Raw genomic sequence first — 14,928 nt, 5'->3', positions numbered from 1 at the left:
GGGGGGAAGCGGCCACCCGGTGAAGGGGGCACCTTGTACTGGGGGGAAGCGGCCACCCGGTGAAGGGGGCACCTTGTACTGGGGGGAAGCGGCCACCCGGTGAAGGGGGCACCTTGTACTGGGGGGAAGCGGCCACCCGGTGAAGGGGGCACCTTGTACTGGGGGGAAGCGGCCACCCGGTGAAGGGGGCACCTTGTACTGGGGGGAAGCGGCCACCCGGTGAAGGGGGCACCTTGTACTGGGGGGAAGCGGCCACCCGGTGAAGGGGGCACCTTGTACTGGGGGGAAGCGGCCACCCGGTGAAGGGGGCACCTTGTACTGGGGGGAAGCGGCCACCCGGTGAAGGGGGCACCTTGTACTGGGGGGAAGCGGCCACCCGGTGAAGGGGGCACCTTGTACTGGGGGGAAGCGGCCACCCGGTGAAGGGGGCACCTTGTACTGGGGGGAAGCGGCCACCCGGTGAAGGGGGCACCTTGTACTGGGGGGAAGCGGCCACCCGGTGAAGGGGGCACCTTGTACTGGGGGGAAGCGGCCACCCGGTGAAGGGGGCACCTTGTACAGGGGGGGAAGCGGCCACCCGGTGAAGGGGGCACCTTGTACAGGGGGGGAAGCGGCCACCCGGTGAAGGGGGCACCTTGTACAGGGGGGGAAGCGGCCACCCGGTGAAGGGGGCACCTTGTACAGGGGGGGAAGCGGCCACCCGGTGAAGGGGGCACCTTGTACAGGGGGGGAAGCGGCCACCCGGTGAAGGGGGCACCTTGTACAGGGGGGGAAGCGGCCACCCGGTGAAGGGGGCACCTTGTACAGGGGGGAAGCGGCCACCCGGTGAAGGGGGCACCTTGTACAGGGGGGAAGCGGCCACCCGGTGAAGGGGGCACCTTGTACTGGGGGAAGCGGCCACCCGGGGAAGGGGGCCCCTTGTACTGGGGGAAGCGGCCACCCGGGGAAGGGGGCCCCTTGTACTGGGGGAAGCGGCCCCTTGTACTGGGGGAAGCGGCCACCCGGGGAAGGGGGCCCCTTGTACTGGGGGAAGCGGCCACCCGGGGAAGAGGGCTCCTTGTACTGGGGGAAGCGGCCACCCGGGGAAGGGGGCTCCTTGTACTGGGGGAAGGGGGCTCCTTGTACTGGGGGAAGCGGCCACCCGGTGAAGGGGGCTCCTTGTACCGGGGGAAGCGGCCACCCGGTGAAGGGGGCTCCTTGTACCGGGGGAAGCGGCCACCCGGTGAAGGGGGCACCTTGTACCGGGGGAAGCGGCCACCCGGGGAAGGGGGCTCCTTGTACCGGGGGAAGCGGCCACCCGGGGAAGGGGGCTCCTTGTACCGGGGGAAGGGGGCTCCTTGTACTGGGGGAAGCGGCCACCCGGGGAAGGGGGCTCCTTGTACTGGGGGAAGCGGCCACCCGGGGAAGGGGGCTCCTTGTACTGGGGGAAGCGGCCACCCGGGGAAGGGGGCTCCTTGTACTGGGGGAAGCGGCCACCCGGGGAAGGGGGCTCCTTGTACTGGGGGAAGCGGCCACCCGGGGAAGGGGGCTCCTTGTACTGGGGGAAGCGGCCACCCGGGGAAGGGGGCTCCTTGTACTGGGGGAAGCGGCCACCCGGGGAAGGGGGCTCCTTGTACTGGGGGAAGCGGCCACCCGGGGAAGGGGGCACTCCTTTTGAGATTCCTTTTAATTCAGGTTTGTGTGTATGTGTAGAATTATTTTCTCACGTGCTATATGTCTTTTTTTTTTTTTTCTCTAACAGGCGAGACTGGGTCTGGCAAAACAACTCAGGTTCCACAGTATCTTTATGAAGCCAGTATTGGGCGCCAAGGTATTATTGGAATAACGCAGCCTCGTCGAGTGGCTGCTATATCTCTAGCAACCAGAGTGTCAGAAGAGAGAAAGGCTGAGCTTGGTAAACTGGTAAGCCATCTCACTCTGTTACAGTAATTGGGTTTATCAGGATTAACCACTTGCCGACCGCCTAACGCCGATGTACGTCGGCAGAATGGCACGGGCAGGCATAAGCACGTACATGTACGTGATTTGCCTCCCGCGGGTCGGGGGCCCGATCGGGCCCCCGCCCGGTGCCTGCGGCGGTCGGTTTTCGTTCGGGAGCGATCCCGGACGAGGGGACGGCCATTCATTCATGGCCACCCCCTCGCGATCGCTCCCGACGAATAGAAATCCCCGGTGACATCACTTCCTCTCCTGTAATGTAAACACAGGAGAGGAAGTGATGTATTCTCTCCTCCGTGTCGGTATTTTTCGTTCCGACACGGAGGAGAGCGGATCAGTGAGTTGCACCAACACATCCCACACACAGTAGAACATGCCAGGCACACTCACACCCCCCCTTTACCCCCCGATCACCCCCCCAATTACCCCTGCCCCCCAGTCACAGTGACACCAATGTCATTTTTTTTTTTTTTTTTTTTTTTTTTGCATTGGTGTCATTTGTGACTGTAATAACTGTTAGGGCAGTTAGAGTTAGCCCCCTTTAGTTCTAATGTACCCCCCTAACCCCCCCAATAAAGGTTTAACCCCGTGATCACCCCCCGTCGCCAGTGTCACTAAGGCTGGGTTCACATTGCAGCGGTTTATGAGAACGAATGTGATTCGCACCGCACTGCAGTGCAAATCACATCCGATCTCTGTGCGATTCGAGTTCAGCCATTCGCCGCACCCGCCACACCCGCCGCACCCGCCGCAAATTCGCACGGGACCCTTTTTTTGGCCCGCAGCAGAATCGGATCGCATGGGTGTTCACACCATGCGATCCGAGTTTGCAGATCGCACTGCGATATGCGAACTGATCTGGGGGTGTCAGTAACATTTCACTGACACTCCCAGCAGTTCGCATAGGGCAGTGTGAACTGCCGCCGGGAGGCATGCGATGCGGGAACCCGCCGCGGATTCGCGGCGTTTCCGCATCGCTCCAGTGTGAACCCAGCCTAATAAGCGATCATTTTTCTGATCGCCGTATTAGTGTCCCAGGTGACGCTAGTTAGGCAGGTAGGTATTTAGGTTCGCCGCAGCTTTTTATAGCGCCAGGGACCCCCATATACTACCGCATAAAGCCCCCTGATTGCCCCCTAGTTAACCCTTTCACCAGTGATCACCATATAACTGTTACAGGTGACGCTGGTTGGTTAGTTATTTTTTTATAGTTTCAGGGCACCCGCCATTTATTACCTAATAAAGGTTTAACCCCCTGATCACCCGGCGGGTGTCATTTGTGACTAATAACTGTTAGGGCAGTTAGGGTTAGCCCCCTTTAGTTCTAAGGTACCCCCCTAACCCCCCCAATAAAGGTTTAACCCCGTGATCACCCCCCGTCGCCAGTGTCACTAAGGCTGGGTTCAGATTGCAGCGGTTTGAGAACGGATGTGATTCGCACTGCAGTGCAAATCACATCCGATCTCTGTGCGATTCGAGTTCAGCCATTCGCCGCACCCGCCACACCCGCCGCACCCGCCGCAAATTCGCACGGGACCCTTTTTTTGGCCCGCAGCAGAATCGGATCGCATGGGTGTTCACACCATGCGATCCGAGTTTGCAGATCGCACTGCGATATGCGAACTGATCTGGGGGTGTCAGTAACATTTCACTGACACTCCCAGCAGTTCGCATAGGGCAGTGTGAACTGCCGCCGGGAGGCATGCGATGCGGGAACCCGCCGCGCATTCGTGGCGTTCCCGCATCGCTCCAGTGTGAACCCAGCCTAATAAGCGATCGTTTTTCTGATCGCTGTATTAGTGTCACAGGTGACGCTAGTTAGGCAAGTAGGTATTTAGGTTCGCCGCAGCTTTTTATAGCGCCAGGGACCCCCATATACTACCGCATAAAGCCCCCTGATTGCCCCCTAGTTAACCCTTTCACCAGTGATCACCATATAACTGTTACAGGTGACGCTGGTTGGTTAGTTATTTTTTTATAGTTTCAGGGCACCCGCCATTTATTACCTAGTCTCACTAGTGTACCCCTAAATTTAGGGGTGTCTACTTTCCAAAATGGGGTCATTTGGGGGGGGTTTGTGCCATCTTGGCATTTTATGGCCTTCAAAACTGTAACGCCCTTAGAAAGCCTGAAGGCGGTGCTTGGTTTTCGGGGCCCCGTACGCGGCTAGGCTCCCAAAAAGTCCCACATATGTGGTATCCCCGTACTCAGGAGAAGCAGCAGAATTTATTTTGGGGTGTCATTTCACATATGCCCATGGCATGCGTGAGCAATATATCATTTAGTGACAACTTTGTGAAAAAAAAAAAAAAAAAAAAAAAGTTTGTAATTTTCCCGCAACTTGTGGCAAAATATAAAATATTCCATGGACTCAACATGCCTCTCAGCAAATAGCTTGGGGTGTCTACTTTCTAAAATGGGGTCATTTGTGGGGGTTTTGTGCCATCTTGGCATTTTATGGCCTTCAAAACTGTAATAGGTAGTGAGGAGTGAAGTCAAATATTTACGCCCTTAGAAAGCCTGAAGGCGGTGCTTGGTTTTCGGGGCCCCGTACGCGGCTAGGCTCCCAAAAAGTCCCACATATGTGGTATCCCCGTACTCAGGAGAAGCAGCAGAATTTATTTTGGGGTGTCATTTCACATATGCCCATGGCATGTGTGAGCAATATATCATTTAGTGACAACTTTGTGAAAAAAAAAAAAAAAAAAAAAAAGTTTGTAATTTTCCCGCAACTTGTGGCAAAATATAAAATATTCCATGAACTCAACATGCCTCTCAGCAAATAGCTTGGGGTGTCTACTTTCTAAAATGGGGTCATTTGTGGGGGTTTTGTGCCATCTTGGCATTTTATGGCCTTCAAAACTGTAATAGGTAGTGAGAAGTGAACTCAAAAATTTACGCCCTTAGAAAGCCTGAAGGCGGTGCTTGGTTTTCGGGGCCCCGTACGCGGCTAGGCTCCCAAAAAGTCCCACATATGTGGTATCCCCGTACTCAGGAGAAGCAGCAGAATTTATTTTGGGGTGTCATTTCACATACGCCCATAGCATGTGTGAGCAATATATCATTTAGTGACAACTTTGTGTAAAAAAAAAAAAAAAATTTTTTTTTTGTCATTATTCAATCGCTTGAGGCAAAAAAATAAAATATTCAATGGGCTCAACATGCCTCTTATCAATTTCCTTAGGGGGTCTACTTTCCAAAATGGGGTCATTTGGGGGGGTTTTGTACTGCCCTGCCATTTTAGCACCTCAAGAAATGAGATAGGCAGTCGTAAACTAAAAGCTGCGTAAATTCCAGAAAACGTACCTTAGTTTGTAGATGTGACAACTTTTGCGCAAACCAATAAATATACAATTATTGACTTTTTTTTTTACCAAAGACATGTGGCTGAATACATTTTGGCCTAAATGTATGACTAAAATTGAGTTTATTGGATTTTTCTAATAACAAAAAGTAGAAAATATCATTTTTTTTCAAAATTTGCGGTCTTTTTACGTTTATATCGCAAAAAATAAAAATCGCAGAGGCAATCAAATACCATCAAAAGAAAGCTCTATTTGTGGGAAGAAAAGGACGCAAATTTTGTTTGGGTACAATATTGCATGACCGCGCAATTACCAGTTAAAGCAGCGCAGTGCCAAAGTGTAAAAAGACCTCTGGTCATTTACCAGCAAAATGGTCCGGTCTGAAAGTGGTTAAAATGGTAATAAAGCCCACTTTGTTATGTTTACCTACAGGTAAGCCTATAATAAGGCTTACCTGTAGGTAAAATGAATGTCCCCTAAATGTGCACCGTTTAGGAGATATTCCCCCTGCATGCAGCCGCTGTAGTCACTGGAGCATGTGCAGATTTTGCACCAGTTTTAGTAAATCAACCCCTATATGTGAGTTAATTAACCACTTCAATACAGGGCAGTTATACACCTTCCTTCCCAGACCAGCTTTCTGCGCTATCATATTTTGAATGACAATTGTGCAAACTTTTTATCATTTTGTCCCTACAAATAGAGCTTTCTTTTGTTAGAATTTGATCACCTCCTGGGTATTTATCTTTTTCGCTACAAATAAGACAGAAAATTTTGAAAAAAAAAGTTAGTTTTTTTCTTTTTTTGTCATTTCTGTTACACAACTTTGTAAATAAGTGTTTACTCCTTCACTGATGGGCACTGATGAGGCAGTACTGATTGGCACTGGCAGTATCTCACAAAAGTGAGTAGACTCCTCACAGTAGTGAGTGTACAGTTCATTTAACAGTGTAAAATTTGCTGTCCCCTTAAAATGGCTCAACACACAGCCATTAATGTCTAAACCGCTGGCAACAAGCAATTACACCCCTAAGTAAAAATGTCCAATTTGGGACCAAAGTGTTTAATATTTTGTGTGGCCACCATTATTTTCCAGCACTTCCGTAACCCTCTTGGACATTCACCAGAGCTTCACAGGTTGCCACTGGAGACTCTTCCACTTCTCAATGATGACATCACAGAGCTGGTGAATGTTAGAGACCTTGCGCTCCTCCACCTTCCATTTGAGGATGTCCCACAGATGCTCAATAGGGTTTAGGCCTGGATACATGCTTGGCCAGTCCATCACCTTTACCCTCAGCTTCTTTAGCAGGGCAGTGGTCATCTTGGAGGTGTGTTTGAGGTCTTTATCATGTTGAAATACCGCCCTGCAGACCAGTCTCTGAAGGGAGGGGGATCATGCTCTTCTTCTGTATGTCACAGTACATGTTGGCATTCATGGTTCCTGCAATGAACTGTAGCTCTCCAGTGCTGGCAGCACTCATGCAGCCCCAGACCATGACAGTCCCACCACCATGCTTGATGATATGCAAGACACATTTGTCTTTGTACTCCTAACCTGGTTGCCGCCCCACACGCTTGATGCCATCTGAACCCAATACGTTTATTTTGGTCTCATCAGACCGCAGGACATGGTTCCGGTAATTCAGGTCCTTAGTCTGCTTGTCTTCAGCAAACTGTTTGTGGGCTTTCTTGTGCATCATATTTAGAAGAGACTTCCTTTTGGGATGACAACCATGCAGACCAATTTGACGCAATGTGCAGCGTATGGTCTGAGCATTGACAGGCTGACCCCCCCCCCACACCTTCAACCTCTGCAGAAATACTGGCATCACACGTCTATGTCCCAAAGACAACCCCTGGATATGACGCTGAGCATGTGCACTCACTCAAACTTTTGTCGACCATGGCGAAGGAGGCCTGTTCTGAGTGGAACCTGTCATGTTAAACCACTGTATGGTCTTGGCCACCATGCTGCAGCTCAGTTTCAGGGTCTGGGCAATCTTCTTATAGCCCAGGCCATCTTTATGTAGAGCAGCAATTCTTTTTTTTCAGATCCTCAGAGAGTTCTTTGCCATGAGGTGCCATGTTGAACTTCCAGTGACCAGTATGAGAGAGTGAGAGCAATAACGCCAAATTTAACACACCTGCTCCCCATTCACACCTTAGACTTTGTAACACTAAAGTGTCACATGACATCGGGGAGGAAAAAATGGCTAATTGGGCCGGATTTGGACATTTTCACTTAGGGTTGTACTCACTTTTGTTGCCAGTGGTTAAACATTATTGGCTGTGTGTTGAGTTATTTTGAGGGGACAGCAAATTTACACTGTTATACAAGCTGTACAGTCACTATTTTACATTGTAGCAAAGTGTAATTTCTTCAGTGTTGTCACATGAAAAGATATAATAAAATATTTACAAAAATGTGAGGAGTTTACTCACTTTTGTGAGATACTGTATATGTGGCACTGATACGCAGTACTGATAGGTGGTATTGATGGGCACTCATAGGTGGCACTGGAGGTTACTGATAGGCGGCACTGATTAGAGGCGCTAGCAGGTATCACTGATGGGCACATAGTGCCATTCCTAATGGGCAATGATTTCTAGCCCTGGTGTGCTCTAGTAGGCTTACCTGTTGGCATTCCTGGTGGCCATGGGTGGGCATTCCTGGTGGCCATGGGTGGGCATCCTTGGGGGGGCTGCGCTGATAATTGGCGCAGAACCCTCCTGTCAGGAGAGCAGCCAATATAAGCTGATCCACGGCTTTTCCTGTTTACACTGTGATCAGCTGTGATTGGACACAGCTGATCTCATGGTAAAGAGCCTCCGTCGATCGGAGATGCGGTGTGACAGACTGACACACCACAGATTGCTGCACTCCCCACTGGACGCATGATCGGGGCTTATAAAGGCTGGACATCGTATGATGCCTAGTCAGGATATTGAGACCACTTTCCGGCTGTCATTTTGCTATATGGCGGGCGGGAAGTGGTTAAAGTTGTGTGCCTCATTGATTATTGTCACTGTTATACCTTTTTCAATCAAAAAAGAGTGTGGGGGCCTTGTTAATCAAAAGCATGAGCGTGTAACTACAGAATCAAGGTGCCCTAGTTTTGAGGACTTTGGGAGAAAAGGAAACTGATATGTGAGCACTTGGAAGTATATGCCTTTCAAGGTCCCCATTCATAATGTAGAGTAGTGTTTATTCCTCACTGCATAATTTTATGCTCCATTCGTAAAGGGCCGACCACATTGTGGAGCTTCTGATGTTCTACAAAGTGTTCTCAGCATAACGCCTCTTGAGATTGGAGGAGAAGCCAGTCATGTGATTTTTGACAGATCTTATGACCGGTCTCTCCCCTTTTTTGGTTGCTTACCACTATATTTTATTTTAAAGGTGAACCTCCGATATTTGTTTTTAAGGTTTATAAAGCAGCAGTATGGATGTGATGAAGCCCTACAACTGCTTTCTTAGTGTACTGCTAAGTTTAATACTTTGTTATTATACGAGATACTCTGATAAATTAAATGATATTTATAACAATTCTTAGGTTGGTTTTACTATTCGTTTCGAAGATGTTACTTCAGAGGAGACAAAAGTTAAATTCCTCACAGATGGCATGTTACTGCGTGAAGCAATTGGAGATCCACTTATGCGCAAGTATAGTGTCATCATCCTGGATGAAGCTCATGAGAGGACAGTACACACCGATGTACTGTTTGGGGTGGTTAAAATGGCACAAAAGAAGAGGAAGGAGCTTGGGAAATTGCCATTAAAAGTAAGTTCTCAATCATAAATTTTAACTCCAGGGAGTTCTAAAGACTACAATGCATGCTCTTGTGTATTCATTAAGAAAATAATTAGTACTTGAAGATTCCTTGATATCAACCTTCATTAATCCAGTGTATAGGGGCCTGGAGGAGGAAGGGTCAATACAGAGCGTCAGGGAACATGTTGACAGTAGGAGAATGCAACGAAATGGCTTTTTTTTTTTTTTTTTTTTGCACCATCATGGGCATTTCTGCAGACAGAACTTGATTAAACTCAGCTGCATTACAAATACCTTGCCTAGTAAAACAGTTATCATATTTGTGTGTATTTAGATGCTTACTTGGAGTATCTGATATTTGTGCGCAGAATGAAGCGGTACAAAAATTTGTTACAGTCAAACATGACTTTTAAACAGCCCCTTAACCTAGAATTTCCAACTTTTTTAAAATGAATTGTATTTCTGTAGCAATTTCTTACCCAGAAAAATGTTCAATAAAATCTCTGGTCACTGAGTAGAAAAATACAGTGTTTTATATATATATATATATATATATATATATATATATATATATATATATATATATATATATACCATATTTTGGGTATAATTCTTCATACAGACGTTGATAAATCTGTGACACTCTTTCATGAAAAAAAACAAAAACCCACAATTTTCTATGAAATAACTGGAGATTGAGAAATGTAATTGGCATCCATTATTTATTTTATAATTCATAAAAATATTTTTGCTTTTGATTCAGCAGAATGTTTTAAATAATAGAGCAAACAAAAATGAAATAGACAAATTTGGACCCTTAACAAAAGGTTTTGTTGCACATTCCTTAAGGGCAATCACTGCAAACAAGTGATTTCTGTAGCTCTCACCTGCCAACAGGTAGATTTGCTCACTTTTCTTAAGCAAACTGCCCCGGCTGTCTCAGGTTTGAAGGATACCTTTCTACAGAATACAGTTAAAAATGCTTTCTGTAGATGTTCGATCGGCTTCATAGAAGGCCAATTTCAGAATAGTTTAGACCCCTTTCACACCACGCCGCCCATAGTGTTGGCGGTAAAACGCCACTATTTTTAGCTGCGTTTTGCTGCTGGATTTACGGTGCATTTCAGCCACTAGCGGGGCGCTTTTACCCCCTCTAATGGCAGAGAAAGGGTTAAAACCTATTACAGCGCTGCCCCATTGATTTCAATGGGGAGCAGCGGTGGAGGAGCGGTAAACACACCGCTCCTAAGAAGCTGCTGGCAGGACTTTCCTGACGTCCTGCCAGCGCACCACTACAGACAATGGTGCAGCAGTTTTAGGGCGGATTGCAGGCGCTATTTCTAATGCTGTAGCGCCTGCAAAACGCTCTTGGTGTGAAAGGGGTCTTAATGTTTTGTCCTTGGGCATTCTTGGGTGTTTTAGCTGTGTGGTTTGAGTCATTATCCTTCCTTCCTTTTTTTTTATTTTTATTTTTTTTGACTGAGATATAGCTTTCTCACATCATGCAGTATGTTTTGCTCCAGAATTCTTTGATAGTCTTGAAATTTTGTAGTGCCCCGCACAAACTCGAGGTGCCGGACACAGAAAACAGCCCCAAAACATAACTGAGCTTCCACCATGTTTCACAGTAGGTACTGAGTTCTTTTCTTAAAAAGCTTCATTTTTTTTGTCTGTGAACATTAAAGTAATTGTAAAGTCACATGTACAGTGCCTTGCGAAAGTATTCGGCACCCTTGAACTTTTCAACCTTTTGCCACATTTCAGGCTTCAAACATAAAGATATGAAATTTTAATTTTTTGAGAAAGAATCACCAACAAGTGGGACACAATTGTGAAGTGGAACGAAATCTATTGGATAATTTAAACTTTTTTAGCAAATAAAAAACTGAAAAGTGGTGCGTGCAAAATTATTCGGCCCCTTTACTTTCAGTGCAGCAAACTCACTCCAGAAGTTCAGTGAGGATCTCTGAATGATCCAATGTTGTCCTAAATGATGGTGATAAATAGAATCCACCTGTGTGTAATCAAGTCTCTGTATAAATGCACCTGCTCTGTGATAGTCTCAGGGTTCTGTTGAAAGCGCAGAGAGCATCATGAAGACCAAGGAACACAGGTCCATAATACTGTTGTGGAGAAGTTTAAAGCCGGATTTGGATACAAAAAGATTTCCCAAGCTTTAAACATCCCAAGGAGCACTGTGCAAGCGATCATTTTGAAATGGAAGGAGTATCAGACCACTGCAAATCTACCAAGACCTGGCCGTCCCTCTAAACTTTCAGCTCAGACAAGGAGAAGACTGATCAGAGATGCAGCCAAGAGGCCCATGATCACTCTGGATGAACTGCAGAGAACTACAGCTGAGGTGGGAGAGTCTGTCCATAGGACAACAATCAGTCGTACACTGCACAAATCTGGCCTTTATGGAAGAGTGGCAAGAAGAAAGCAATTTCTCAAAGATATCCATAAAAAGTCTTGTCTAAAGTTTGCCACCAGCCACCTGGGAGACACACCAAACATGTGGAAGAAGGTGCTCTGGTCAGATGAAACCAAAATCGAACTTTTTGCCCACAATGCAAAACGATATGTTTGGCATAAAAGCAACACAGCTCATCACCCTCAACACACCATCCCCACTGTCAAACATGGTGGTGGCAGCATCATGGTTTGGGCCTGCTTTTCTTCAGCAGGGACAGGGAAGATGGTTAAAATTGAGGGGAAGATGGATGCAGCCAAATACAGGACCATTCTGGATGAAAACCTGTTGGAGTCTGCAAAAGACCTGAAACTGGGACGGAGATTTATCTTCCAACAAGACAATGATCCCAAACATACAGCAAAATCTACAAAGGAATGGTTCACAAATAAACATATCCAGGTGTTAGAATGGCCAAGTCAAAGTCCAGACCTGAATCCAATCGAGAATCTGTGGAAAGAGCTGAAAACTGCTGTTCACAAACGCTCTCCATCCAACCTCACTGAGCTTGAGCTGTTTTGCAAGGAAGAATGGGCAAGAATTTCAGTGTCTCGATGTGCAAAACTGATAGAGACATACCCCAAGCGACTTGCAGCTGTAATCGCAGCTGTCCTGTCCTGCCGCGCTGTCTGCTGGGACACACACGGGTCCCAGTGACAGCGCGGACAATTCCTATTGCGCTGCACGACTCGCGCATGCGCAGTAGGGAACCGGGAAGTGAAGCCGATTCGCTTCACTTCCTGATTCCCTCACCTAGAATGGTCACGGCAGCAGCCGAGAGCCGATCGATCGGCCTCGGCTGCCGGCATCGCTGGAACCCGGGACAGGTGAGTGTCCATTTATTAAGTCAGCAGCTGTAGTATTTATAGCTGCTGGCTTTTAATATTTTTTTTTTAAGGTGGAATCCCTCTTTAAACTGACCATGCTATCAGAGATAAGCAACCATGATAAACATGGTCAGGGTAAGACAGGAACAGGCAGGATCAGCCAGGTATTGTACCGTTGGCATGGCAAAAGTAATGTGCTGTATCTCGTTCCTTAAAGGGACAGGAGCATGTTTTTGTTTTCTTTAAGAGTTGCAACCACTTTAGGCTTATGTGACCAAAATGTTAGTTTTATCTCATCTGTTCAAAGGACGTTCTTCCAGAAGTATTGTGGCTTGTCCATATGCATTTTAGCAAATTCCATTCTGGCTTCTTTATGGTTTTTCTTTTTAAAATCCTCTTGTGTCTTCCTTTAAGCCTGCTTTTGTTCAAAATGCGACCGATAATGCAATCAGACACTGATGTACCTTGACCTTCAGGAGTTCAGCTTGTATCATTTTAGCTCTTGTGGCTCTTTGTCTTTTTGTCATTTGCACTATCCTTCTGTTCAGTCTCGGGTTCACTTTACTTTTTGTAGGCATGTACAGTGAAGTGGGCTACATTCCCACGAATTTTAAACTTCTCAAATATTTGCAAGACAGGAATCTCAAGCTGCTTGGAGATGGTCTTATAGCCGTAACTGTTGACATTTTCATCTTTAATTTATAAACTATGTATTTAATCTATAAAGCAGGGATATGCAATTAGTGGACCTCCAGCTGTTGCAAAACTACAAGTCCCATCACACCTCTGCCTTTGGGTGTCATGCTTGAGTCTTGCTATTTCTCATGGGACTTGTAGTTCTGCAACAGCTGGAGGTCCGCTAATTGCATATCCCTGCTATAAAGGAAAGAAAAAAACTTTCCTTTTTCTAATCCATGTTTGCTGTGGTGCACACACTGGTACCAAGCAACAAAGTGATTACAAACTGATTGCAAGACTGAGGTTAATTAGTAATAATTGCAGAAAAACTTTTTGCAATAACTCTTTGATCCAAATATTTTTCATCGTTTCTAGGTTACCAACAAATCTGTCCAGGCCATTTTAGAATATTTTTGTAGCATTAAGCAATAAGTTATCTCTTTATGTACTTCTCAAAATTTTTGCCCTAGAGGAACACTCAAAGTAATTGTAAAGGTAAAAAATAGAGGTCGACTGATATGGGTTTTTCTCTGGCCAATGCCGATATTTAGAAATTGTGGCGCCGATATATGATGCCGTATTTGTTTTTTTGGGCCGATATGTCAGGCCGACTTCTTTTTTTTTTTTTTTTTTTTTTTTTCTTCATCTCATAAAATCTAACAGTTAGACACCTTTCACACTGGGCATTTTTCAGGCGCTTTTGGGCTAAAAATAAAGGCCTGTAAAGTGCCTGCAAAACAGCTCCCCTGGAGTCGCAGTGTGAAAGCCAGAGTCCTTTCACACTGAGGCGATGCTCTGGCAGAACTTTAAAAAAAAAAAAGTCCTGCAAGCAGCATCTTTGTAACGGTGTATACCGCTCCTCCACCACTCCTGCCCATTGAAATGAATAGGCAGTGCTGCTAAAGCGCCTGCTAAGCGAGGCGGCAGCAGCACTACACGAGCGCATTTAACTCCTTCATCTGCTGCTAGCTGCGTTATAAGCAGCAGAATAGCGCCGCTAAAATGACGGTAAAACTAGCAGCGTTTTACCATCAACGCCTGTCCGCTCCAGTGTGTAAGCAGCCTTAAGTAATTGGTGATACATAACATTTCTTACATTTATTAAAGCGGAGGTCCACCCTAAAGTGGACCTTCCGCTCATTGGAATCCTCCCCCCCTCCGGCGCCACAATTGGCACCTTTCAGGGGGGAGGGGGTGCAGGTATCTGCACCCACTTCCGGTATAGCTATCTGCGGAAAGGGGCGTAGATTACGCCCCTTTCCGAAAGTCCCCCGCTGCCTGCTGGGAAACGCATGGATCCCAGAGGCAGCGGGACCATCCTTATTGCGCAGCGCGACTCGCGCATGCGCAGTAGGGAACCGGGAAATTAAGCCGAAAGGCTCCACTTCCTGATTCCCATACCCAAGATGGCGGCGGCAGCACCCGAGAGACGATCGAGAGATCGGCTTCGGGTGCCGACATCGCGGGTGCGCTGGGCGGGTAAGTATCCTTATTTTAAGTCAGCAGCTGCAGTATTTGTAGCTGCTGGCTTTTAAAAAAAAAAAAAAAAACGGCGGACTCCCGCTTTAAACAAAAGAAACTCCAATCAGTTCATTTGTATGTATAATTTAGATGAAAAAAAACGATATCTTAAATATTTAAAACGGTATTTTATTTCGTCCAAAAGTTTTGATTACTTATTTTTGTGTATTTGTCTTTTTTTTTTTTTTTAAATCATTAGTGTATTTTTTCCAAAAAAATTGTGTTTGAAAGACCGCTGCGCAAATACCCTGTGACCCTAGGGTCTTTGCTAAAAAATATATATAATTTTTGGGGGTTCTAAGTGATTTTCTAGCAGAAAATACAGGAATTTTACTTCAAAGCAACAAGTGTCAGAAAAGATTTAGTCTTTAAATGGATAAAAAGAGAACTCCTACACACTAAGTGTCGGT

The 14,928-nt window shown here is 46.6% G+C and overlaps 1 protein-coding gene across 1 annotated transcript in view; it reads left to right on the top strand.

Moving 5' to 3' along the window:
- The window catches only part of DHX33 (DEAH-box helicase 33), a 51,560-nt gene that overhangs the window by 2,780 nt on the left and 33,852 nt on the right, over positions 1-14,928 (top strand). Inside the window, exons 2-3 of the mRNA XM_077482340.1 lie at positions 1,742-1,902; positions 8,801-9,028. Of these exons, the coding sequence (XP_077338466.1) occupies positions 1,742-1,902; positions 8,801-9,028 (389 nt within the window). The remainder of the gene's footprint in view (positions 1-1,741; positions 1,903-8,800; positions 9,029-14,928) is intronic.

This window comes from Lithobates pipiens, unplaced genomic scaffold, assembly GCF_037356315.1.
Source record: "Lithobates pipiens isolate NorthernLeopardFrog02 unplaced genomic scaffold, aLitPip1_a1.2 Scaffold_16, whole genome shotgun sequence".
NCBI lineage: Eukaryota > Metazoa > Chordata > Amphibia > Anura > Ranidae > Lithobates > Lithobates pipiens.
This window is presented reverse-complemented; position numbering and strand designations above follow the sequence as displayed.